This window comes from Carcharhinus amblyrhynchos, chromosome 8 (genome assembly GCF_965287045.1).
Source record: "Carcharhinus amblyrhynchos chromosome 8, sCarAmb.v2.hapA, whole genome shotgun sequence".
In the NCBI taxonomy this organism is placed as follows: domain Eukaryota; kingdom Metazoa; phylum Chordata; class Chondrichthyes; order Carcharhiniformes; family Carcharhinidae; genus Carcharhinus; species Carcharhinus amblyrhynchos.
Genome location: NC_137331.1, coordinates 126,092,877 through 126,119,715, shown reverse-complemented (window position 1 = coordinate 126,119,715; position 26,839 = coordinate 126,092,877). Strand labels below are relative to the sequence as shown.

The 26,839-nt window shown below is 45.8% G+C and overlaps 1 protein-coding gene across 1 annotated transcript in view; it reads right to left on the bottom strand.

Annotated features, from left to right (window-relative positions):
• The window catches only part of LOC145346911 (anion exchange protein 2-like), a 271,460-nt gene that overhangs the window by 136,069 nt on the left and 108,552 nt on the right, over positions 1-26,839 (bottom strand). Inside the window, 1 exon segment of the mRNA XM_080194791.1 lies at positions 13,889-14,035. Coding sequence (XP_080050917.1) covers positions 13,889-13,933 — 45 coding nt within the window. The 5' untranslated portion in view covers positions 13,934-14,035.

Here is a 26,839-nt window from a genome sequence, read left to right as displayed (position 1 = left end):
TTAGTTTGGGATTTATACAGGGCATGGACTTCTTTTTTATTAATTTTGTGGGACGTGGGCATCTCTGGCTGGCCAGCATTTATTGCCCATCCCTAGTTGCCCATGGGCAGTTGAGAGTCAACCACATTGTTGTGGCTCTGGAGTCACATGTGGACCAAACCAGGTTTCCTTCCTTAAAGGACATTAGTGAACCAGATCTGACAATCGACAATGGTTTCATGGTCATCAGTAGATTCATAATTCCAGTTTTTTTTTAATTGAATTCAAATTCCATTAGATGCCATGGTGGGATTCGAACCCGGGCCCCCAGAACATTAGCTGAGTTTCTGGATTAATAGTCTAGTGATGATACTACTAGGCCATCACCTCCCCAGTTTTGATAGGAGTCCCACTAAAAACAATTAAGCATTTGTTTCACCCTCAAACTAAACGGCCCTCTGAGTATTTGGAGCATTTTCTGTTTTCATTTCAGGATTACCAGCAACCCCAGAGTTCCTTTTATCTCTAAAAAAAATCATTCTGCTCAAGTTCTCAAGCCTTGTATTGTGTTCGACCTTTTCTGTTTGTAACTTCAGAGTGACTCAGATATTTAAAAGGAACTTTACTAATCCCTCCTTAAGCCTCTGAGCCACTTCTCTGCAGCTTCTAAAAACACACACAAACATTCAGAATTCCTACAGCGTTGAGTATAGGAAAACAAGTGCGTTTCAGCTGATCAGCACAGAACAAGTTTACTTGGAAACCACATTCTGAAATCTGGATGCTTCTTGTAGTCACCCTTCGAGTAAAGAGTAAAGCTCAATATCATTCCTCAAACTCTGGGTCTTCCCACGGGAAACTCACTGCCCAAATCCCAGCCAGCTCCCGCCTAAACATGGGTGAACTCCAGTGTCCGTTCTTCCTCTAGCCAAAACCATCAACGACTACGAGACTATTCATCAGTCAGGTTTGTATCTTGTTGATATTCAAATTGCTCATTTCAGTTAGCGAGAACAGGGCAATGGGGATGGAAAGTTAAGAGGAAAAGGATGCAACATTTGACAGATATTAGAACATAGAACATTACAGCGCAGAACAGGCCCTTCGGCCCACAATGTTGCGCCGACCAATTAAGAGAAAAGCAATGACCCCCTAACCTAAACCAATCCCTTTCCATCCATAAACCTATCCACGGACCTCTTAAACGCTCCCAAACTAGGCGCATCTACAACTGCAGCAGGCAGGACATTCCAATCCCTCACCACCCTCTGGGTAAAGAACCTACCCCTGACATCCATCCTATAACTACCACCCCTTAATTTAAAGCTACGTCCCCTCGTGCTAGCTTTCTCCATCCGAGGAAAAAGGCTATCACTGTCCACCCTATCTAAACCTCTAATCATCTTATATGTTTCAATAAGGTCCCCTCTTAGCTGCCTTCTTTCTAACGAAAACAACCTCAAATCCCTCAGTCTCTCCTCATAGGACCTTCCCTCCATACCAGGCAACATCCTGGTAAACCTCCTCTGCACCCTCTCCAATGCCTCCACATCCTTCCTATAATGTGGGGACCAGAACTGCACACAATACTCCAAGTGCGGACGCACCAGAGTTTTGTACAGTTGCAACATGACGTTGTGGCTCCTAAATTCAATCCCCCTACCAATAAACGCCAAGACACCGTATGCCTTCCTAACTACCTTATCTACTTGATTCCCAACTTTCAGGGATCTGTGCACAAATACACCTAGATCCCTCTGTTCATCCACACTATTCAGAGTCCTACCGTTAGCCCTATACTGTACACATCTGTAATTCCTGTGAAAGTGAATTACCTCACACTTTTCCGCATTAAACTCCATGCGGAAAAGTGTATTAGAATCATAGAAACCCTCCAGTGCAGAAGGAGGCCATTCGGCCCATTCAGCCTGCACTGATAACAATCCCACACAGGGCCTATCCTAGCAGGTAGATAATCAGAGACCAGGCAGGAGAGTGCAGAGGTGTCAGAAGTCAGGATTGAAAGTTTCAGCAGCATTTGGGCAAAGGATTGAACCTGAAAATTTCCATATTGGAATGATAAACAAATGTTCGCACTTGAACAGGGCTTGAAAGTCATTGGTACTACTTAGTGGCTGCTGGGACTTGAAAGTGGGTGTTATCCAGAAATCATGGTAAAAACAAAGTTATCGGTAGTGTGACCGACTAAAGGACAAATGCTAAAAACAAACATCTCAGAGATAACTTCATGGCCTATGGCTCCACTCCAAATCCCAGTTAATTCAACAGTTGCGAAGACTTTCTTGCTGCAAGAGTTTGAATTCATCTTGTACTATGGCATGACTGCATCATTTAACTATCGCTTACTCTTGTTAACTTGCTAAACTGTACTTTTTCTTCTTCATTCTTGGGATATGGTCACAGCTGGCATTTACTGCCCCTCTTTAGTCTGATATAACAATGTGCTCATTTTTACTGATCCCCAGATTTTAAAAACTGAATTCTAATTCAAAATAAATGACAATTCTAATAAAGGACTATATAGATTAACCTTTTTCCTTTCCAGAGATGCGAGTTTGCCAGGTTGAGTGCTTCCAGGACCTTCCCTTCTTGTTTCATATTTCCAGAATCTGCACTGTTTTGTGCTTTGGAAACCTTGTTTGTTTAACCCTGAATCACACAGCACCTTCCCGGATTACAACAACTTTACACTTGTGTAGCACTTTTAACACATCCCAAAAAAGTGTGAGGTGATTCACTTTAGTAAGAGTAACAGGAGTACAGAATATAGGGCTAATGGAAGGACTCTTAGTAGTGTTGACAAGCAGAGAGATCTCGGGGTACATGTGCATAGCTCCCTGAAAGCTGGCACCCAGATTGATAAGGTTGTTAAGAAGGCGTACGGTGTGTTAGCTTTTATTGGCAGAGGGATTGAATTTCAGAGCCGTGAGGTCATGTTACAACTGTACAAAACTCTGGTGCGGCCGCACTTGGAGTATTGCGTACAGTTCTGGTCGCCGCATTATAAGAAAGATGTGGAGGCATTGGAAAGGGTGCAGAGGAGGTTTACTAGGATGTTGCCAGGTATGGTGGGAAGGTCTTATGAGGAAAGGCTGAGGGACTTGAGGTTATTTTCATTGGAGAGAAGAAGGTTACAAGGTGACCTGATTGAGGCATACAAGATGATCAAAGGATTGGAGAGGGTGGACAGTGAGAGCCTTTTACCTCGGATGGTGATGGCTAACATGAGGGGACATAGCTTCAAATTAAGGGGTGGTAATTATAGGACGGATGTCAGAGGTAGGTTCTTTACTCAGAGGGTAGTAAGGGCATGGAATGCCCTGCCTGCAGCAGTTGTGGACTCGCCAACTTTAAGGGCGTTCAAATGGTCAGTGGATAGGCATATGGATAACATTGGAATAGTTTAGGTTAGAGGGTCATTAGATTGGTTCCACTGGTCGGCGCAACATTGAGGGCCGAAGGGCCTGTACTACGCTGTAATGTTCTAAAACTCTTCATAGGAATCTTATGAAATAATGGACAGCACGGTGGCATAACAGTTAGCATTGCTGCCTCACTGCGCCAGAGATCCAGGTTCAATTCTGGCCTCGGTCACCGTCTGTGTGGAGTTTGCATTTTCTCCCTGTGTCGGTGTGGGTTTCCTCTGGGAGCTCCGGTTTCCTCCCACACTCCAGAGATATGTGGGTTAGGTGGATTGGCCAAGCTAAGTTGCCCCTTGGTGTCAGAGGGACTGGAAGGGTAAATGTATGGGGTTACGGGGATAGGAACTGGATGGGATTGTGGTTGGAGCAGGCTCAATGGGCTGAATGACCTCCTTGTGCACTGTAGAAATTCTATGATGACATTCTATGATCTATGACCAGTGGTAAAGTGATGATTTACAGGGTTACAGGATCAAAGCTCAGCCAATAACACCCATCTCGCACTTTGATGACAGGCACATAAATCCCAATCAATGTCAGAGTGGTTTACACCCTGGATCCATGAAAGTGACCACGAAGCTACTGCCTTTTTGTAAAAACACAACTGGTTCACTGGCAAGAAATTGCATTTGTATAGCACCACTAAGGTGTGGAAACAACCCAAAACACTTTGCAGGAGCCTAACGGTTTAGCTGACACAGAGAGACAGAGAAGGTTAGAGAGTGACTTCCAGATTTTAGGGTTCAGATTGTTGTCAATGATGGGGTGAAATGATTCCGAGATGCCTCAGAGACCGGGGCTTGAAGGATGCAGAGGATGAGGTTACGGAGAGATTTGAAACCTGATGTCTTTAGTTAGTCTGGCCCACGTGTGACTACATTAATATGACTGACTCTTAAACTACCCTCCAGTCTAAGTGCTGCAAGCAAGACACACAGATGTATCAAACTGCTCTTGAGGCCCATTGCCACTTTCCCCACAGTACAAAAAAAGTCCAATCAGCCAACCGAGTCTGCACCAACTCTCTGAAGGAACATCCCACCCAGGCTGACCCAAGCCTGCAAGCTCACACTTTCCAAAGCTGACCAGAGGAGGGCAAAAACTACTGATTGTGAGTGACTCCCATATTCCAAGAGTTCATTACAGAAACATTAGCTGCACTGTAAATGTGAATTAGTCAAACAGCAAGCACTCTCATTAGAGAAGACTGGACAGCAGATTGAGCAGCCAGAGGCTATACTGCGGCAGATCAGATCTTGCTATATCAACAGCTGCTAATTTTGTTTGATTAACACAATCGATAAAGTATTGAACCGTGAAAAGATCCTTGTGTAACAAAAAATCTTTCCTCAACATTGCAATTCAAAACCACCTTGTAGCTTTTTTTTCCAGCTGTAGTTTGACTTCCTCAAGGTTGGAGATGCTTCCTGTTAGAACCATAAATATGTGCTGAGAGATCAAATACCCGAGCCAGTATGGTGAGACCACAATCAGTAAGGATCAGCAACAACACCTCCTCCATGATCATCCTCAACACTGGTTCCTCACAAGACTGTGTCCTCGGCCCCCATACACCCATAACTGTGCGGCCAAATTCCCCTCCAACTCAATTTTCAAGTTTGCTGATGACACCACCATAATGATCTCAAATAATGATGAGAGAGTGTACAGGAATGATATAGGGAATCTGGTGAACTGGTGCTGTAACAATAATCTCTCTCTCCATGTCAACAAAACGAAGGAGATAGTCATCGACTTCAGGAAGCGTAGTGGAGAACATGCCTCTGTCTACATCAACAGAGACGAAGTAGAAAGGGTTGAGATTTTTTAGGTGTCCAGATCACTAACAACCTGTCTTGGTCCCCCTATGCTGACATACGACATAGAACACTACAGCACAAACAGGCCCGTCGGCCCACTAGTTGCGCCGATCACTTGTATACCTACTAAGCCATAGACCTATCTATAACCCCCAATCCCATTAGATCCCATATGCTCATCCAGAAGTCTTCTAAAAGACCCCAGCGAGTTCGCCTCCACCACCACTGACGGCAGCCGATTCCATTCACTCACCACCCACTGAGTGAAAAACTTACCCCTAACATCTCCTCTGTACTTGCTTCCCAGCACCTTAAATCTCGTAGCGACCATTTCAGCCCTGGGAAATAGCCTCCGAGAATCCACCCTATCTATTCCTCTCAACATCTTATAAACCTCTATCAGGTCGCCTCTCAACCTTTGCCTCTCCAGGGAGAAGAGTCCCAGCTCCCTCAACCTATCTTCATAAGGCATGCCTCCCAATCCAGGCAACATCCTTGTAAATCTCCTCTGCACCCTCTCAATAGCTTCTACGTCTTTCCTATAGTGAGGCGACCAGAACTGCGCACAGTACTCCAAGTGGGGTCTGACAAGGGTCTTATAAAGTTGCAGCATTACCTCCCGACTCCTAAACTCAATCCCTCGATTAATGAAGGCCAGTACACCATACGCCTTCTTGACCACATCCTCCACCTGCAAGGCCGATTTAAGAGTCCTATGGACCCGGACCCCAAGATCCTTCTGCTCTTCAACACTGCTAAGACTCCTACCCTTGATATTGTATTCCTTCATCCCACTGGTCCTGCCAAAATGGACCACTACACATTTATCTGCGTTGAAGTCCATCTGCCACTTCTCCACCCAGTCTTGCATCCTATCTATGTCATGCTGCAACTTCTGACATCCCTCCAGACCATCCACAACACCACCAACCTTCGTATCGTCTGTGAACTTGCTAACCCATCCCTCCACTTCCTCATCTAGGTCATTTATGAAAATGACAAACAGCAAGGGTCCTAGAACAGATCCCTGGGGCACTCCACTGGTGACTGACCTCCATGCAGAAAAAGACCCATCCACAACCACTCTCTGCCTTCTGCAGGCAAGCCAGTTGTGGATCCACAAGGCCAAAGCCCCCGGATCCCGTGCCCTCTCACTTCCTCAAGAAGTCTTGCATGGGCGACGTTATCAAACGCCTTGCTGAAGTCTATGTAAACCACGTCTACCGCTCTTCCTTCGTCAATGTGCTCAGTCACATTCTCAAAGAACTCAACTAGGCTCGTAAGGCACAATCTGCCCTTGACAAAACCATGTTGACTATTTCTGATCATTCTAAACTTCTCCAAATGCTCATTAATCTTGTCCCTCAGAAGCCTCTCCATCAACTTACCAACCACTGAGGTCAGACTCACCGGTTGGTAATTTCCCGGGCTATCCCTGTTTCCTTTCTTGAAATTAGGAACCACATCTGCAATCCTCCAATCCTCCGGAACCTCTCCCGTCTCCATCGACGACGCAAAGATCATCGCCAGGGGCTCTGCAATCACTTCCCTCACCTCCCACCTGACACTATAGTTAAGGAAGCCCACCAACATCTCTACTTTCTCAGAAGACTAAGGAAATTTGACATGTCAGCTACGACTCTCACCAACATTTACAGATGCACCAGAGAAAGCATTCTTTCTGGTTGTACCACAACTTGGCATGGGCTCCTGCTCTGACCAAGACCGCAACAAACCACAAAGGATCCTGAGTGAAGTCCATCACTCAAACCAGCCTCCCATCCATTGACTCTGTCTACACTTCCCACTGCCTCAGAAAAGCAGCCAGCATAATTAAGGACCCCACACATCCCGGACATTCTCTCTTCCACCTTCTTCCATCGGAAAAAAGATACAAAAGTCTGAGGTAATGTACGAATCTACTCAAGAACAGTTCCTTCCCTGCTGCCATCAGAACTTTGAATGGACTTACCTCGCATTAAGTTGATCTTTCTTTATACCCTAGCTATGACTGTAATACTACATTCTGCACCCTCTCCTTTCCTTCTCTATGAGCAGTATGCTTTGTCTGGGTAGCGCGCAAGAAACAATACTTTTCACTGTATGTTAATGCATCTGACAATAATAAATCAAATCAAATCAATATTCCATTGAAGATCCTGAGCTTCACAGCGCAAACTGATCCTCTCCTTTGAATTCACACACATTCGCGCACCAGGCCTCAATATCCCACCCCTTAGAAATATCCCAAAATATTGCACAAGCAACAAATACTTGATGTGCAGAACAAAACTCCTTAAAAAGAGACTTGCATTTATATAGCATCTTTCACAGCAACAGGGCATCCCAGAGCGGTTCAGACCTAATAACGCACTTTTCTTTTGCAGTTAATGTCAAAATGTAAGAAAGGTGGCAGCCAATTTGCACACAGATAGATCCCACAAATAGTAATGTGCTAGTGGTTAAATAGGCGGTTTTAAGAATTTTTGGACAGATATTGGCCAGAACACCAAGGAGAATGCTGCCCTTCTTTGAACAGTGCTATGAGATTGTTCACACCCACAGTTACACTCCATCTTTTAACTAAATTTAACCCATGATCAGATAACACATCAAAATCTGCACTTTTTTGCCTCAAGATTGCAATAGAGTGAGGTGACTTCTTGCAAGCTGTGCCCAGCATACCTTCTAATTTTATCTTTTACACTTGTTCTATGCTTCTAAAACTTTATTCTAACTCTTTTCTGATTGTAACACTGCGTTCTACACTCTCTTGTTCCCTTCTCTATGAACAGTGTGCTTTGTCTGTATAGCGCACAAGAAACAATACTTTTCACTGTATGTTAATACATGTGACAATAATAAATCAAATATTTTATCTTTAGCTATTTGTTCTCCTTTTACATCTGAATAAGGATACAAATGGCCCTTACCTTGCTCATGTTAAAGATGACTGGTGTCAGTAGGTGCCTCTGAAATATCCTTTAGCACCGCGTGCCTGGTCTCTCTGAGCTGCAGACAGCCAGAACGCTGCTGCCAATTCCTCTCAAAAAATCAAATAGTAATAGCCTTTCGCGATAACCACTTTTATCACCAGAGACTGAACCCGAGCAACACCCTCGTCCCCGGAACGGGCTGCTTTGTTATGTTGAGTTACTAATGACCGATAAGGTCTCCGTTGATTTAAGGACATGGTGCTACGACCTACACCACGGGATACTCATTAACAAGATGCAGCTCCAGAAAAACCGAGACCTGCACCACTCTGCAAATATTTGTAATAAAGTGTGAAGGATCAGCTGATGTTGAGCCAGTAAGAGTGGCAGAGGCGGGGCGAGGGAAGCAGTCACCTTCTCATACATCTGAATGTTCAGTGACAGTAACCTACAGCACAGGAAGGTGGCAGCTCTGAAGGACAACACAGCCTCAAGTACATCATCCATCGGATTGTTATTGTGGAACACAGCATTTACTGATATACAAAAGAAAGTCTTGTGGTTCTGTACTGCCAGTCAGCACCTCAGGGCAACCAAAATGCTGTACAATTTGAAGTGTAGTCACCATTGTAAGATAGAAAACATGGCAGTCAATTTTTCTTTCATGGGGTGTAGGCATCACTCGCAAGGCCAGCATTTGTTGCCCATCTCTAAGTGCCCTTGAGAAGACCACGATGAACTGCCATCTAATTGAGTCGTTTGAGACCATTTCAGAGGGCAGTTAAGAGTAAACCACATTGCTGTGGGTCTGGAGTCACATGTAGGTCAGACCGGGTAAGGATGGCAGATTTCCTTCACTATAGGACATTTGTGAACCAGATGAAACTTTTAGGGCTGGAGGAGGTTTACGACTGGAGTTCGCCAGGGAGTTACTGTTGGGACCCTTGCTTTTCCTGAGCTAGATCCAGGTGTACAGGGCAGAAGATCAAAACTTGCAGCTGGTATGAAACTTGAAAGCATTCTGTGAGGACAAGTTGGTGGAATGGGCTGATGGGTGCCAGATGAAGTTCTGTCAGGAGAAGTGTGAATCCCAACGTGAATTGGGACTCTGCTTTGGAGACAGGAGGGACGAGAGGAATGTGATGGAGGTTTTAGAATCATGTCTGCACAGAGTGGATAGGGGGAAACTGCTCCCACTTTTGAAAGGATCAAGAATGAGAGTGTGTAGATTTCAAATAATTGGTAAAAGAAGCAAAAGCAACATGGGAAAGAACTTCTTCATACAGCAAGTGGTTAAGGTCTGGAGTGCCCTGCCGAAGAGTATAGAGGAGGCAGGTTAGAATAACAGCGAATTCTTACAGTGCAGAAGGTTGTTAAGAAGGCGTACGGTGTGTTAGCTTTTATTGGTAGAGGGATTGAATTTCAGAGCCGTGAGGTCATGTTACAACTGTACAAAACTCTGGTGCGGCCGCACTTGGAGTATTGCGTACAGTTCTGGTCACCGCATTATAAGAAAGATGTGGAGGCATTGGAGAGGGTGCAGAGGAGGTTTACCAGGATGTTGCCTGGTATGGTGGGAAGGTCTTATGAGGAAAGGCTGAGGGACTTGAGGTTATTTTCATTGGCAAGAAGGAGGTTACGAGGTGACCTAATTGAGGCATACAAGATGATCAAAGGATTGGATAGGGTGGACAGTGAGAGCCTTTTACCTCGGATGGTGATGGCTAACACAAAGGGACATAGCTCTAAATTAAGGGGTGGTAAATTATAGGACGGATGTCAGAGGTAGGTTCTTTACTCAGAGGGTAGAAAGGTCGTGGAATGCCCTGCCTGCAGCAGTTGTGGACTTGCCAACTTTAAGGGCGTTCAAATGGTCAGTGGATAGGCATATGGATAACATTGGAATAGTTTAGGTTAGAGGGTCATTAGATTGGTTCCACTGGTTGGTGCAACATTGAGGACCAAAGGGCCTGTACTGCGCTGTAATGTTCTATGTTCTAAGGAGGCCATTCAGCCCCATTGTGTGTCTGGACTGGCACTCTGAAGGAGCAATTCACCTGATGCCATTCCCCTACCTTCTCCCTGCAACTACTTTTGAGATAGCAGACTAATTCATTTTGCAAGCCTTGATTGAACCGGCGCAGTGGTTAGCACTGCTGCCTCACAGCGTCAGGGACTCGGGTTCAATTCTGCCCTTGGGTGACTGTGGAGTTTGCATGTTCTTCCTGTGGTGGGTTTCCTCCAAGTGCTCCGGTTTCCTCCCACTGTCCAAAGATGTGCAGGTTAGGTTGATTGGCCATGCTAAATTACCCCTTATTAACAATGGATTATTAATCCAGACATATTATCACTATGCTACCAACCCCATAATCTGTGCACAGCAAAATCCCACAAACGTAAAATGGTCGCGTGCAGATACCTGTTTTGAGGTACAAATGTTGATCAGGGCACCAGGGAGAACTCCTCAGTTCTTTAAAACACCATGGAATTTTATGTTCAAAGGAGAAGGGAAATTAAGCTTTAGTTTAACATTGCGTTAGGAAGACTGCACTTCTGATAGTGCAGCACTCAGGGAGTGCTGCACCAGGAGTGTCAGTCTAGAGTCCAAGTGAGTCTGAACCCACAAAATTCTAACACAGACACCAGAGGGCTACTGAATCACAAATGACATTGAAAGAAATGGATAGAAAATCACATGAAAGACATAGCTTGCCTGCTCAACCTCTCTGTAATGTGAAATTTTAACAGGAAATCCATAGAACTGTTTAGGCCTTTCAACATATAAAATGCAAAAGCTTCACAAATGTATCGAAGAGTAGAATGCCAAAAGAAACTGCTTCGCAAAGAATCTGCCATCGAAAGTTAACTGTTATCACAGTCAGACGTTCAAGAAGGCATTGTAAATTCAAGGCCATCAGTCCTCTTATCTTAACAAGGAATTCCCCCTCTTAATTCCAACCGCTGTAGAACATTTTGGAATGCAGGAACAGGAGACCAGTCATTCACTCGAGCTTGTTGCACCATCCAATTAGATCCTGGTCTGTCTGTAACTCAATTCTCATTTATACACCTTGGTTTTGTAGCCTAAGTACCCTTGCTCAACAAAAGCCAAACAGTTTTTTGCAAAGGTGTTCTATGTTTACAGAGCTGATGTAAAATGATATGATAGTTTGGTATTCCAGGCTCTGTGTAAATCTAGTACATTAACATGTCCTGCCCAGAAAATTCAATCCCATTTTGTCTCAACATGCTCCCAACATTTTTATCACATATTCACAACATTTTTAAATTAGTTTGCAACACTCCACTTACATAAATCAACAACTTACACTGATACACACCCTTACCACAATTAAATGTCCCACGGCAGAAACAACACTGAGTCACATAAGTAGATGTTGGGGCAGATGGCTAAAAGCTTGGTCACAGATAGACTTTAAGGAGTGTCTTAAGGAGAACGGGTAGGGACACAGAGGCCTGGGGAGGACACAGGTAGCTGGTGCTTGTCAGTGGTCAGCAGTGCAGACGCCATTACTAGTGGGTTGTAGGACAATTACAGAGATATGGAACGGCGAAGCCATGAAGGAAGTTGAGAACTTTAATTCTGAGACATCATTGGATCAGGGCTCAGTGTAGGTCAGTGAGCAAAGAGGGGCACACATGAATGGAACTTGGCACAAGTCAAGTTCCGGGCGGCAGAGTGTGGATGAGCTGAAGGAGAAAATATCCTAAGTCCCGCATTCCAAAGTTGGGGCAGACTGGATGAGTATAGGTTATAGTATACAACGACTTGCATTAAGTGATATGGAACAAAGGCAAGATTATGGAGTTAGACAGCAGAGCAGTCACGGTTTCACTGAATGGCAGCAGACAGCCTTGAGGAACCAAAATGTCCTACTCCTGCTCTAATACTCCTAATTCTGGTGCTCCTGTATAAATTTGTAGCATGGGATCTTTTACACCACCTCAGAGAGCAGATGGAGCCACAGCTTAATATGCTCATCCAAAAGACAACACATCTGGAAGAATGACAGTAAAACTGAGAAGCTCCAACTGGCAAGAAAGGCTGAACAATCAGCCTTGTTTCCATGATTCCCGCAAACCCCTGGATGGTGACTGTCCGTGATTCTAATTGGCGAGAGGTGGGTGACCTCAGGGTGCTCTTTTAAACTATGAAAGCTTTCAATTGGGTAGCTTTACAAAAGATATCTCCACCTGTGGGGAGCCTAAAACTGGAGGCCAGCAATATTATATGATCACTAATAAATCCAACAGGGAATTAAAAAGAAATGTCTTTACCCAGAGAGTGATGAGAATCTGGAACACTGTCACAGGGAGTGATTCAGGCCAGAAGTATAGTTGAGTTTAAGGAGAAGGTAGATAATCATGAGAAAGAAAGGAATGAAAGATTAAGCAATTGAAATGAAGAGGAGTGGGAGGAGGCCAAAGTGGAACATAAACTTCAGCATGGACCAGATGGGCTAAGTGTGCTGTAGATTCTATACAAAAAGGGTCAAAAAAGCTTTGCATCCTGAAAAAGATTGTATTCCGGCACTAAGTGGAGAGTGGATAGCAAGGCTAGCATCTAAATACTACCCAGGCACTAACTTTACTCAGAGGGTAGTAAGGGTGTGGAATGCCCTGCCTGCAGCAGTTGTGGACTCGCCAACTTTAAGGGCATTCAAATGGTCAGTGGATAGGCATATGGATAACATTGGAATAGTTTAGGTTAGAGAGTCATTAGATTCGTTCCACTGGTCAGCGCAACATCAAGGGCGAAAGGGCCTGTACTGCGCTGTAATGTTCTACGTTCTAACACTCTGGACAATTTACTACTTTCTGCTCTGGGAATTTACAGCTTCAGCTTTTTCCCATTTGGGCCTCCAAGGTTGGATCTCATGTCAGGACCACAGGTGACATCATGTAGAGGCTCCTTACCACATGAATTACTGGCGCTGCAGTGAGATTTATTTGTATTAACAGTAATCAATCCAGCTTTTACAGGGCACATGAAGCAGTGAATTTCAACAGGGACACTCACATAGAACATAGAACATGGAACATTACAGCGCAGAACAGGCCCTTCAGCCCACGATGTTGCGCCGACCAGTTAAAAAACAATGACCCTCTAACCTAAACCAAACCCTTACCATCCATAAACCTATCCATGGATCTCTTAAACGCCCCCAAACTAGGCGCATTTACAACTGCAGCAGGCAGGGCATTCCAATCCCTCACCACCCTCTGGGTAAAGAACCTACCCCTGACATCCGTCCTATAACTACCCCCCCTTAATTTAAAGCCATGTCCCCTCGTGCTAACTTTCTCCATCCGAGGAAAAAGGCTATCACTGTCCACCCTATCTAAACCTCTAATCATCTTATATGTTTCAATAAGGTCCCCTCGTAGCCGCCTTCTTTCACGGTGCAACCTGTCCAACAATTTGTGGAGCATCAGAATGTGTGACTTTTCCCTGCTCACTCAAGTTGCTGGGTATCTTGGTAATAATAATGCTGAGTGCAGTTAATTCACTGTTTTGTCCCCCACGACATTCTGGGCCATTATCTCAGAATCCATTGGAGATAGTACAACTCCTTCACCATCCCCTCTCCCTCACCACCCCCTCTTCCTCAAACACTTCCCAACACTGTCAGTTCCCAGGTCAACGTACATAGTTGTTCACATTGGGGAAAGGGTTCTGGATACTTACACACTGAACAACGATGTGAATCTCTGATGAAACTGGTGAGTCCATCGTGCTAATCTGCTGTAGCGATGAAGGCGTATCTGAAGACGTCACTTTTTAACCTTTTTCCTTTTCACGCAGCTTCAGTGAATGTCTTTGGGACAGCATAACCTATAAATTAAGATTAAGGAGAAACAAAGTCCATCACTACTTCTTGTCTGACTCACTTCCAGATCAGTTTTTCCCATTGAAATATCTTCAGCCCATGGAAACCTGACATGCTGGAATAACATTCCCTGTCAGAGGTATTTCGTTATCTCCCAGCTCCTCAGCCTGAACTGTGGAGAAATCCTTCCACTCCAGCCCGTTCCACTATTCTGTTTGCCAGATTGCTGCATGTTAGGAACAGGAGGTGGTCATTTAGAGCTGTGAGGCTGGACCCCCATTCTATTAGATCACGGCTGATCAGTATCGTAACTCCATTTACTGCTTTTGCTTCAGGTCCCTTGATACCCTTGTGCAACTAAAATCCACCCATCTCAAAGCCACAACTGACACTATCTCATCCAATCTCATTTTTTTCTGCTATATCCAAACAAATCCAATCAGAATCCAATTCAAAGTCTCAACCAGTGAGACATTCCAGATCTAAGCTGACAAGACAGGCAAGCCTCTTCCTGTCTTCAGCTTGATTTACATGATCCAGGCTGATAGGGGCAGGCATTGCAACCTCTCCAGTGCTTGATCTCATTTGCATCTTAACCAAAAGGCCCAGATACCATTTAAAAAAATGCTTCAAATGAAGCCTCAGTGTAACCTCATCGACTTCTATCAAGTACAGGACAACAAAACCGACACCTGATCTTAGCCAAAAGGCCAAGATCATCCCATTTTTCTGGGCGAGAGACTACTACTTTGTGTTTAATTTGATTTGATTTATTATTGTCACATGTGTTAACATACAGTGAAAAGTATTGTTTCTTGCGTGCTATACAGACAAAGCATACCGTTCATAGAGAAAGAAACGAAAGAGTGCAGTCTGTAGTGTTACAGTCATAGTTAGGGTGTAGAGAAAGATCAACTTAATGCAAGGTAGGTCCATTCAAAACTCTGACAGCAGCAGAGAAGAAGCTGTTCTTGAATCGGGTGGTATGTGACCTCAGACTTTTGTATTTTTTTCCTGACGGAAGAGAGAATGCCCAGAGTGTGTGGGGTCCTTAATTATGTTGGCTGTTTTGCTGAGGCAGTGGGAAGTGTAGACAGAGTCAACGGACGGGAGGCTGGTTGTGTGAAAAAGTGCTTCCTCACTTTGCTCTTGAACAGTCTACCTTTAGAATGTACTTACTCTCTTTTGCTGCAGCGGAAATCGTTTCTCTTATCAAATCCCTGAATTATTTCAACCAACAGGAACCTCAGCCTTCTAACTTTAAGGTAATACAAGTCTAGTCTATGCAACTCGTTAACATAATTTAACCCTTCAAGTCTTGGTATCATTCTGGTGAATTTGTGCTGTACCCACTCTGGGGCGGAGTTTAGTTTTCCTGAGCCATAAACAGGAAATGCTGGAAAATCTCAGCATGCCTGACAGCTGCTGTGGAGAGAGAACAGATAAAAGATCTTCCGGATTTAACACTGAGTTCAACAACTTCAGACAAAGAGCTCTCTTCTTCACCTTCACCCCATTTTTATTATCAATTTATTTTCATTTCTTCCACTGCTTCATTTTTCCATCTCCTTTTTATCTAGCTTTACATCTTCCCCCTGCCAACCACTGACTCCCTCCCCTCCCCACCAGGGCCATCATGTCTCATGTTGTCCTTTGCTTACCTTTGCTGCGTCATTTACACATTCTGATCTCTAATGTGCCGCTAACAGTACTCTTCCTAGCCACAATCACCACCAATTACATTCCCTTTGTCTTCTTGTCAGTGACAGCTTTGTCAATCTCTCCCCGGCCTCCACCCATCATTGGCCCTCTATCCAGCCCCCAACTGCTCCAACTCTCCCCAACTCTGACAAAGCATCATCCAAACTTGAAACGTTGGCTCTATTCTCTCCCCATAGATGCTGTCAGACTTGCTGAGATTTTCCAGCATTTTCCATTTTTTGTTTCAGATTCCAGCATCTGCAGTAATTTGTTTTTATCTTAGCTTTCCTGAGGTCCGGTGCCAAGTACTGATCACAGCTCTCCAGATTGACTCTGAAAAAAGCTCGATCCAACTGAAGCTTCCTCACTTTGGAAACCTTTGAGACAAAACTTTTTCATTACTTTTGATACCTACTTTGAGGATCTAAATCCCTTTGCTCTTCCACAGTTCCTAATCTCTCTCAGCAAGCAAGGATCCCAATTAATCTTCCTTAGATTCAAAGTATCTGGCCTTACAAATTGAATTGCAGCTGCCACAGTTTACCACTCCCTTGATGTGTTTGTCTCTCTGGGTTTATCACTAAATCCCATAAGAGCCGTTCCCTAATTAGTGTTAAAATATAATGGGCAGGATTTTCCAGCCGCGCTTACCCTGAAACAGGAAAATCCCGCCCGAGGTCAATGGGCCTTTCCATGGTCTACCCTGCACCCGCTATGGCTCCCGTACTGAGTGGAGTGGAAAATTTGACCCAATGCTCCTGAAAACTGTCCTGAATACATTCTAGAAATTCACTGCCTTTACAGCTACGTTGTTTTGATCTAGAACATAGAACATAGAACACTACAGCACAAACAGGCCCTTCGGCCCACGAGTTGCGCCGATCACATCAACACCTATCTATAACCCCCAATCCCATAAAACCCCAAATACTCATCCAGAAGTCTTTTAAAAGACCCCAGCGAGTTCGCCTCCACCACCACTGACGGCAGCCGATTCCATTCACTCACCACCCTCTGAGTGAAAAACTTACCCCTAACATCACTTCTGTACTTTCCTCCCCGCACCTTAAATCTGTGTCCTCTCGTAGCGACCATTTCAACCCGGGGAAATAGCCTCTGAGAATCCACCCTATCTATTCCTCTCAACATTTTATAAACCTCTATCAGGTCGCCTCTCAACCTACGTCTCTCCAGGGAAAAGAGACCCAGTTCCCTCAACCTAACTTCATAAGGCATGCCTCCCAGTCCAGGCAACATCCTTGTAAATCTCCTCTGTGCCCTTTCAATAGCTTCTACGTCTTTCCTATAGTGAGGCGACCAGAACTGCGCACAGTACTCCAAATGAGGCCTGACAAGGGTCTTATAAAGTTGCAGCATTACCTCCCGACTCCTAAACTCAATCCCTCGATTTATGAAGGCCAGTACACCATACGCCTTCTTGACCACCTCTTCCACCTGTGAGGCCGATTTAAGAGTCCTGTGGACCCGGACCCCAAGATCCTTCTGCTTCCAAGGCTCCTGCCCTTGATAATGTACTCGTTCATCCCGTTGGTTCTGCCAAAATGGACGACTACGCATTTATCCGCGTTGAAGTCCATCTGACACTTCTCCGCCCAGTCCTGCATCCTATTTATGTCCTGCTGCAACTTTTGCCATCCTTCCAGACCATCCACAACACCACCGACCTTCGTGTCATCAGCGAACTTACTTACCCATCCTTCCACTTCCTCATCCAGGTCATTTATGAAAATGACAAACAGCAAGGGTCCTAGAACAGATCCCTAGGGCACTCCACTGGTGACTGACCTCCATTCAGAAAAAGACCCATCCACAACCACTCTCTGCCTTCTGCAGGCAAGCCAGTTCTTGATCCACAAGGCCAAAGGCCCTCGGATCCCATGCCCTCTCACCTTCTCAAGAAGTCTTGCATGGGGGACCTTATCAAACGCCTTGCTGAAGTCCATGTACACCACGTCCACGGCACTTCCTTCGTCAATGTGTTCAGTCACATTATCGAAGAACTCAACTAGAGTTAAAATCTCCTCAAGAACAGAAAGAGGCCATTCAGACCATCGAGTCTGTAATGACCACAAACCCACCCAGGCCCTACCCCCATTTATATTTTACCCACTAATCCCTCTAACCTACACATCTTAGGACACTAAGGGGCAATTTTAGCACGGCCAATCAACCTAACCCGCACATCTTTGGACTGTGGGAGGAAACCGGAGCACCCAGAGGAAACCCATGCAGACACGAGGAGAATGTGCAAACTCTACACAGACAGTGACCCGAGCCAGGAATTGAACCCAGATCCCCGGAGCTGTGAAGCAGCAGTGCTAACCACTGTGCTACCGTGCCACCCTATAGCCACAGCATTTCAGATTTCTGTATTTGAATTTTCCAGCTATATTGTTACCGACAGGAATGCCCACCAGAGTTACAGAGCCGACTCATGCTCTTAATATAGAATACTGTGGGATGCGCTCATTGAGGCGTTTGTACAATGTTTAAAAGGTTTGAAAAGGACGATGGAGAAAGTGGGTATAATCTGAAAACTGGAACTAGATTCCTGGGGGGGGTGGGGTGTGTGTGTGTGTGTGTGTGTGTGTGTGTGTGTGTGTGTGCGTGTGTGTGTGCGTGTTTGTGTGTGTGTGTGTGGAGTTCAGATATACATCAGCCATGATCTCATTGGGGAACAGACTTGATGGGCTGAATGACCTCCTCCTCTCCTGGCTGGAAGACCCAAAGTCTTCCACTCCTTTCCAATCATCCTTGCAAAAGAAATTCTTTCTACTGCAATAGTGTGTCTTTAAACCATAAATAATAGCATAAAATCAAAGTATTATACAAACACAATGACTGAGTTTGTGATGTTAAAATGGGGATTATGTCAGACCTGCAAGTCCAGATCAATTCCTCGCTCACATCCACCCTCCCATCACAAAGCGACCTCATTAGCACTGGGCCCTGGCTCTCCCAATGTAATGCTACAAAGGCTGGACTTATTAAAAATAAAAAGCAAATAATAAAGAGATGAAGAGAATCAAAGCATGACGAGATGTGGGTACACTGTGCTCCCTAAAGCACTGATAAAGCAGACTCAGGCATGTTTCTCATGAAAGCCACTCTCAGTGTGAGCAGGGATGGTCGCTGCCCAGTCTATCTGAATGGGGTTATTGGTGTGTGTGGGGGTGGGGGTGGGGGTGCGGCGCAGCAATCCCGTTACCCTCACCAGCAATGCCCACATCGTGAGAGGATCTGGGTTATAATTTCTACGTGACTTCTATGCTGCAAGATTCTATTTCCAGTCCGGCCTGTTACTGGGATTGTCTGATCACGCCGAAGTTCAACAAATTTTTGTCTGGGTTGTTGAATCTCCTGTGGCAGACCTGGCCACGGTGGGGCTGGAAAATCCCGGCCTATGTTTCTAATTCCATACAAGCAGTGAGGATACCTCAGTATCTTCTCTTTAAGTAGGCATGGTGGCACAGTGGTTAGCATTGCTGCCTCAGGGCACCAGGGACCCGGGTTCGATCCCTGGCTTGGATCACTGTCTGGGTGGAGTTTGGACATTCTCCCCATATCTGCATGGGTTTCCTCCCACAGTCCAAAAGACTTGCTGGTTAGGTGGACTGCCCATACTAAATTCTCCTTCAGTGTACCCGAACAGACGCCAGACTGCGGCGACGAGGGGATTTTCACAGTAACTTCATTGCAGTGTTAATGTAAGCCGACTGTGACACTAATAAATAAACTTTAACTTTCTTATTCTCTCAGCTCTGAAGTTGCTGAACTCCAACAACAATTTCTCTTGGCTCTGGTTCTGAAGTTCTCCCACTGTCACCTAATCCTTTTTCACACAACATCAGGCATGTTGGGTTCTGACAGCAGTCTCTGCTGCAGTTGTAATTATTGAGCTGGTGCCTTGCTAGTTATTTCACAACACTCAACAATGCTGCAACTCCCAGCAATCCTCAAAAACCTCAAATGAATTCAGTCAAAGTAAACAAGCTTGAATTCCAAAATTTCTTCATAACATGGCTGCCTGGGATCACCTTAGTTACTTGGCTCCATGCCCTGTGGAAAGTAGTTAATGACTGAGCTGGGAGTAGGAGCTCTGTACAGGTTGCTCGAGATAGGACACTCCAACATCTCACACAGCGTTAACACCTGCTCAGCTTCACACACTCCCATTCAGAATGGTCAGAGGGGTTATGATTGTAAAAACAGCAGCGCCTTCAGTGACTCCATTCACTTTTCACATCCAATTCTGCGATTCCCAATCAAAAAAATCCTAAATCCTAGGAAAATGTCCTTCCTCCATCTGGGAATTAAGTTTGAATGATGACACCATTCCATTCTCCAAAGAGATTTAGTAGAGATTGTTTTCAACATTACAGGGTTTGGGAAGGCTTTTCTCACTGGCTGTGGTGTCAAAAGGGGGTCCACGATATTGAAGAGAAGGGTTTGCAAGAAGTACCTCCACACAGAGGGTTATTTGCGCATGAAAGACTTGCCACATGAATTCTTTAAGTTAGAGACGAAAGCATGAGTTTTAGGAAATCAGTCCACCAATAAATCCTCAACAGCAACTAGAGGCAAGCATTAAATACCAACTTTGCTAACAACATTCATATTATTAAATTGAAGATAAGTAACTTTAGGTAAAATGTTTGAAGTGAAGGATGTTAAAGGGGGATGGGGAGGGGCTGGAGCAGTGGGTTTAGTCTGGAAACTGATATAGAGCTATGGGGAGAGCACGGGAAGTGGGATTAGATTGGGGATTGATACAGGGCTATGAGGAGACAGCAGGCTGTGTGATTAATTTGGGAATTGGTACAAGGCTATGGGATTATCTTGGGGACTGATACAGGGCTATGGGGAGAGAGTGGGGCAGTGGGATTAGTTTAGGGATTGATACAGGGCTATGGGGAGAGAGCAGGGGGGCAGTGGGATTAGTTTAGGAATTGATACAGGGCTATGGGGAGAGAGTGGGGCAGTGGGATTAGTTTAGGGATTGATACAGGGCTATGGGGAGAGAGCAGGGGGCAGTGGGATTAGTTTGGGGATTGATACAGGGCTATGGGGAGCGAGCGGGGGGCGCAGTGGGATTAGTTTACAGACTGATATAGGTCTATGGGGAAAGAGTGGACAGTGGGATTAGTTTGGGGATTGATACAGGGCTATGGGGAGAGAGCGGGGGACAGTGGGATTAGTTTGGGATTGATACAGAGCTATGGGGAGAGAGTGGGGCAGTGGGATTAGTTTGGGGATTGATACAGAGCTATGGGGAGAGAGTGGGGCAGTGGGATTAGTTTGGGGATTGATACTGAGCTATGTGGAGAGAGCGGGGCAGTGGGATAAGCTTGGCAATGGGAGTTCTGTGATTGGTCTGATGGAGGAACATATCTTATGATTATTGCGGTGAAGGGACATGGCTCAAGGTCATTGAGTGATGTGTGGTTGGAGCAATTTGCAATGCAGCACGGTTGAAAATGCTTGGCTAGCAAGGCTGAACAGGCAGAGGTTTACACATGCTTCAGATTTAGTGTGTTGCGTTTTCACTCTGTACAACGAACACATTAACAGGAGGAAGCTATTGAGTCCCTCGGGCTTGTTCCATCAGTCAATATGATCACAACTCATTGGACCTCTAACTCCATGTTAATCCGCCTTTCTCCCATATCAATTCCAGGTTTATTCTCTCTCTCAGCAATGCCATCAACCATGGCCCAGTGGGCAGCACAATTGCCTGAGGCCCATATTCCAGGCTGACAATAAAGCATAGTGCTGAGGGAGTGCCGCACTGTCAGAGGGTCAGTGCTGAGGGAGTGCTGCACTGTCAGAGGGTCAGTACTGAGGGAGTGCCGCACTGTCAGAGGGTCAGTGCTGAGGGAGTGCCGCACTGTCAGAGGGTCAGTACTGAGGGAGTGCCGCACTGTCAGAGGGTCAGTGCTGAGGGAGTGCCGCACTGTCAGAGGGTCAGTGCTGAGGGAGTGCCGCATTGTCAGAGGGTCAGTGCTGAGGGAGTGCTGCACTGTCAGAGGGTCAGCGCTGAGGGAGCGCCGCACTGTCAGAGGGTCAGCGCTGAGGGAGCGCCGCACTGTCAGAGGGTCAGTGCTGAGGGAGCGCCGCACTGTCAGAGGGTCGGTGCTGAGGGAGTGCCGCACTGTCAGAGGGTCGGTGCTGAGGGAGTGCCGCACTGTCAGAGGGTCGGTGCTGAGGGAGTGCTGCACTGTCAGAGGGTCAGTGCTGAGGGAGTGCTGCACTGTCAGAGGGTCAGTGCTGAGGGAGTGCTGCACTGTCAGAGGGTCAGTGCTAAGGGGAAATTGCACAGTCAGATGGTGAGTATTGAGGGAATGCTGCACTGTCTCAAACCAGTCTTGGGTTCTGTCACTCCCTGCACTCACGAGGCTGGACCACCATTGAGTCAGGAATGTCCTCTCGCCGTGTTTTCCACCTCTGAAACAGCAGCCAGCAGGAAATGGGCATCATGGGTCTCATTTAGTATTTTTCTCAGTCTGAAGGTTCCATAGGAAGCATGTTTGTGGAATCTTAGTTTCAAAATGTCTTTGTCTGTCCTGTGGCCCTGTGTGTGGTTACAGCCTGACAGGGATCTTCCTTTCTCTACCACACAGGAACCCGAGTGTTTGCTCCAGCCTGCTGACAGTAGTACAAGTGCATCTTGTACACTGGCGTGTGAGCTGTAACGAAGAACAAAACACAGGGAAACATATTGCTCATGCAGTCAAGCGTACAAGCGCATCATGCACCATGCAAACATATTACACACTTGAACACATGTACAAGTGTGTCACACACAAATGGACATCCATGTGTGCATAGCACACACAATCACCTTGAAAATACCTGAGATGAAAATAGGATTTTAAAAAGAATGAGGGAGGGGAAATTTCGGTTTGGAGCTACAATAAATTAAATCAGCTCAACATGGTCGCATCATTTAACTCTGGCTGGCTTCAATTCCTTCCTGGTGCCCGTATAACTGTGAGTCACTTTCACAAACACTTCGAGTCTCTGCACTTTCCAGCCTTGGCACAGACTCCCTATTCTGGCCCAGCTAAACCTGATAAATATTCAACCGGAGCCACAATGAAATAGTGAACAGTGACTTCCGACAGGGTGCCTGGATCAATCTCTTCCATCCCCACACCAGCGCCTTTACCTGCAGGTTCTCTGTTCCTCAGTCACTAAGGAAGCCTCACTCTCCACAGTGTGACGGCCACCAGACACACCAACATTCAGATGCACATCCTTGTGACTGGGATTTGTTTTTGCTGCAGTCACCAAACGAGACAGGAGGTTTCTGCAACAGGTCACTGACGTCTGCAATTACTGCGACATTGTCTCGTCTGTACAAATCTGGCTCCTTTGCATTCGCTTGCCTCACGTGAATGAGCCGAACACAGAGCCACGGCACTGTGCAGTCAGCAAACTTTCTCAGCAACTTCAGCCTGCAAAGGAAATTGCAACACTCCCAAGTCCGCCTGGCACGCTGATTCCAGCCCCTCCCCCTCCCTACACAACACAGCTCGTCCATTCCTCCCCTACTCTGTCTTCTCCGGGATTAAGTGCCGGGAGAAAGGGGTTGGTGGCTGGTGGGAGGGGGTCGGCTCTGCTGCCAAGTTTTGCGCTGGGACTTGCACCAGTGAGGAACTGAATTCATTCCTTTGATAGCACTCACTTCAAATCACAGTGGCATGCATTCCATGCAAAGGCAATCGCAACTTTCAAACCTCTCTCTCTCTCACACAGTCTCAAATATTTTTCAACCATCTACACTCCGCAAGGACAAGGTACAAAGAACTGACCAGACAAACTCAGCCATCCGTGAGAAAAAGAAAACCATGGCAAAACATTCTTTGAAGACCTACTCACAGATACAGTCTTGCCCACATCTGGAACAGGTTTAAAGGCACAGCCTGCAGGGATTTAACTAAATTACAGTCAATAATAATACAGCAACACTTCAGCCGAGGTCAAGTTTATAAGCAAAGAGTGACTTGCAGTGAGAAATTCTGCCCCCGCTGTTTTGTCTCTTGCCAGTTTCTCTCAGCACTGACGCTGCAACTTGCTGGCACTCAAGGAGACAGCCAAGGTTAATGTATTTTCATACACTGCAGACACAGGGTGAAGTGTACACTCACCCCAGCACCACACTGACCTCCTTCAAACACCAGGAGTCTGTAAATTCCTGCACAGTACAGTGACCTAGATTACAACACTACAATTAAATTATTTTAAAAGCTCTTCTCCACACCAGTCGCCACCGCGTCCCATTTGTTGCATCACACTGAGGACATTGGTGGTCACGAACAGAACATTTTCTATTTCAGGCACCTGGTATCAGCATCTAACAATCCCAAGATGCAGAGTAAATCTCCATTGACACTGTCCCCATCAAACGCTCCCAGGATAGATGCAGCACGGGATTAAATACAGAGTAAAGCTTCCTCGACACTGCCCCCCATCAATAACTCCCAGGACAGGTACAGCACGGGGTTAGATACAGAGTAAAGCTCCCTCTACACTGTCCCCCATCAAACACTCCCAGGACAGATACAGCACAGGGTTAGATACAGAGTAAAGCTCCCTCTACACTGTCCCCCATCAAACACTCCCAGGACAGGTACAGCACGGGGTTAGATACAGAGTAAAGCTCCCTCTACACTGTCCCCCATCAAACACTCCCAGGACAGATACAGCACGGGATTAGATACAGAGTAAAGCTCCCTCTACACTGTCCCCACACCTGACGAAGGGCAAACACCGAAAGCTTGTGAGTTTACTATCAAATAAATTGGTTAGACTTAAACGTGCTGTTGTCAGACTTCTTACTGTGCCCATCAACACTCCCAGGGCAGATATAGCATGGGTTAGATCCAGAATAAAGATCCACCTACATTGTCCCCATCAAACACTCCCAGGACAGGTACTGCACAGGGTTAGATACAGAGTAAAGCTCCCTCTACACTGTCCCCATCAAACACTCCCAGGAAAGGTACAGAGGACGAGCTCACTTTAATATTTCCTCGTGCCTTTTGTTTTTACTTCCCGTGACCTGTGAAATTTCTGACAGGTTGTTTCGTGGTGGTTCACTGCTGAGAGGCAGTGATGGCAATGCACCATTCTGAACTGCTGCTGTCCATGTGGTGTAGGTACATGCACAATGCTGTTAGGGAAGGAGTTCCAGCATTCTGACCCAGCGACAATGTTAGGTTGAGGGAGCTGGGTCTCTTTTCCCTGGAGAGACGAAGGTTGAGAGGCGACCTGATAGAAGTTTATAAAATGTTGAGAGGAATAGATAGGGTGGATTCTCAGAGGCTATTTCCCCGGGTTGAAATGGTCGCTACGAGAGGACACAGATTGAAGGTGCGGGGAGGAAAGTACAGAAGTGATGTTAGGGGTAAGTTTTTCACTCAGAGGGTGGTGAGTGAATGGAATCGGCTGCCGTCAGTGGTGGTGGAGGCGAACTCGCTGGGGTCTTTTAAAAGACTTCTGGATGAGTATATGGGGTTTTACGGGATTGGGGGTTATAGATAGGTCTATAGATTGGTAGGTGTTGATGTGATCGGCGCAACTCGTGGGCCGAAGGGCCTGTTTGTGCTGTAGTGTTCTATGTTCTATGAACGGCGATGTATTTCCAAATCAGGATGATGAGTGACTGGGACGGAACTTGCAGGTGATGGTGTTCCCACAATGTGTGTGCTTGGATCCTGCTCAATGGAGGTCACATGGACGAGCTGCTGTAGTAAATCGTACAGACAGGACATGCAGCAGACAGTGGTTGTATGTCAATATTAAAGATCTTTGAGAATTGGATGTTAACTTTTACAAACACTGGGTGATCCTGCCCCCAAAACGTTAATTTGAGTTGTGACAGAGTGCGGAGACACAGACTGAGCACCCCTGCTCGCACTGTGAAAGCTGCAACAACACAAGTACACGAAAGTTCAGTGCACAGACTGTAGAAGCGGAATCACTAGCTCGGTGATTAGTATTTGCCCACCTTGACAGTACGAGAAGGCTGGAATATCTAGTGGAGAACAGAGATGATGGTTGCTCAGGCTGGTGACAAAGGAATGAGTCATGTGTGATTGCACTGCATCAAAAGCAGACAAAGCCTGCAGTCGCTGCCTGAATGAAGGCAGGCCTGGAAAACCTGCAGAGCCGGACTTCAGCAACCTGTCTGGCAATGCTGTGATGGGAAAAGCAGGCAAAGCACCCAGAGTTGGTCATTTCAAATGTCCTTCTCAAGGGCATTTAGGGATAGCAAACAAATGCTGGCCCACATCCCATTACTAAAGAATACATTTTAAAATCCTCGCTGGGAAGGTCATTTAACAGACTGAAATAAATCTCGGCTAGCACCAGGAGATGTGATCAAAAATCTATTGCTTTGTTCCATTCAGAAAACAACAGCACTAATGTCCTTCAGAGGAACCTGCCATACTCCCCTGGCCTGAACCCTTACAGTAGTTCAATCCTACTCTGTGTGTACATATATTTACACATGTACATATATATACTTTGTGTGTGTATCCACACAGAGTACACTGAATATTTGCTGAATAAAAATAACTTTAGCCCAAGCACCAACTTCTCTGAAGTCATTTATCAACACTTGACTGCGCCATCTTTGATGTGATACCAAACTATACGGGCAAGGAAAATCTCAGGCTGGTGTTAGCTGAAGCTGCATACAGTGGATACAGCTTCAATCAGCACTCCTGGACAGGCAAGTCACAGAATATTCACAGTACAGGAGAGCATTCAGTCCATCATGCACCGATTCTTTGAGTGAGCAACTTATTTCATGCCATTCGCACACCTTCTCCCAGTAATGCTGTAATTTCTTCATTCTGGATGACATTCGCTTTCTAACACTTTGATTGAACCTGCTGTCACCACACTCTCCAGCAGTGAATTCAACCTTAACTACTCACTCTGTGAAAAAACATTGTTAGAGGGTCAGTGCTGAGGGAGTGCCGCACTGTCAGAGGGTCAGTACTGAGGGAGTGCCGCACTGTCAGAGGGTCAGTGCTGAGGGAGCGCCGCACTGTCAGAGGGTCAGTGCTGAGGGA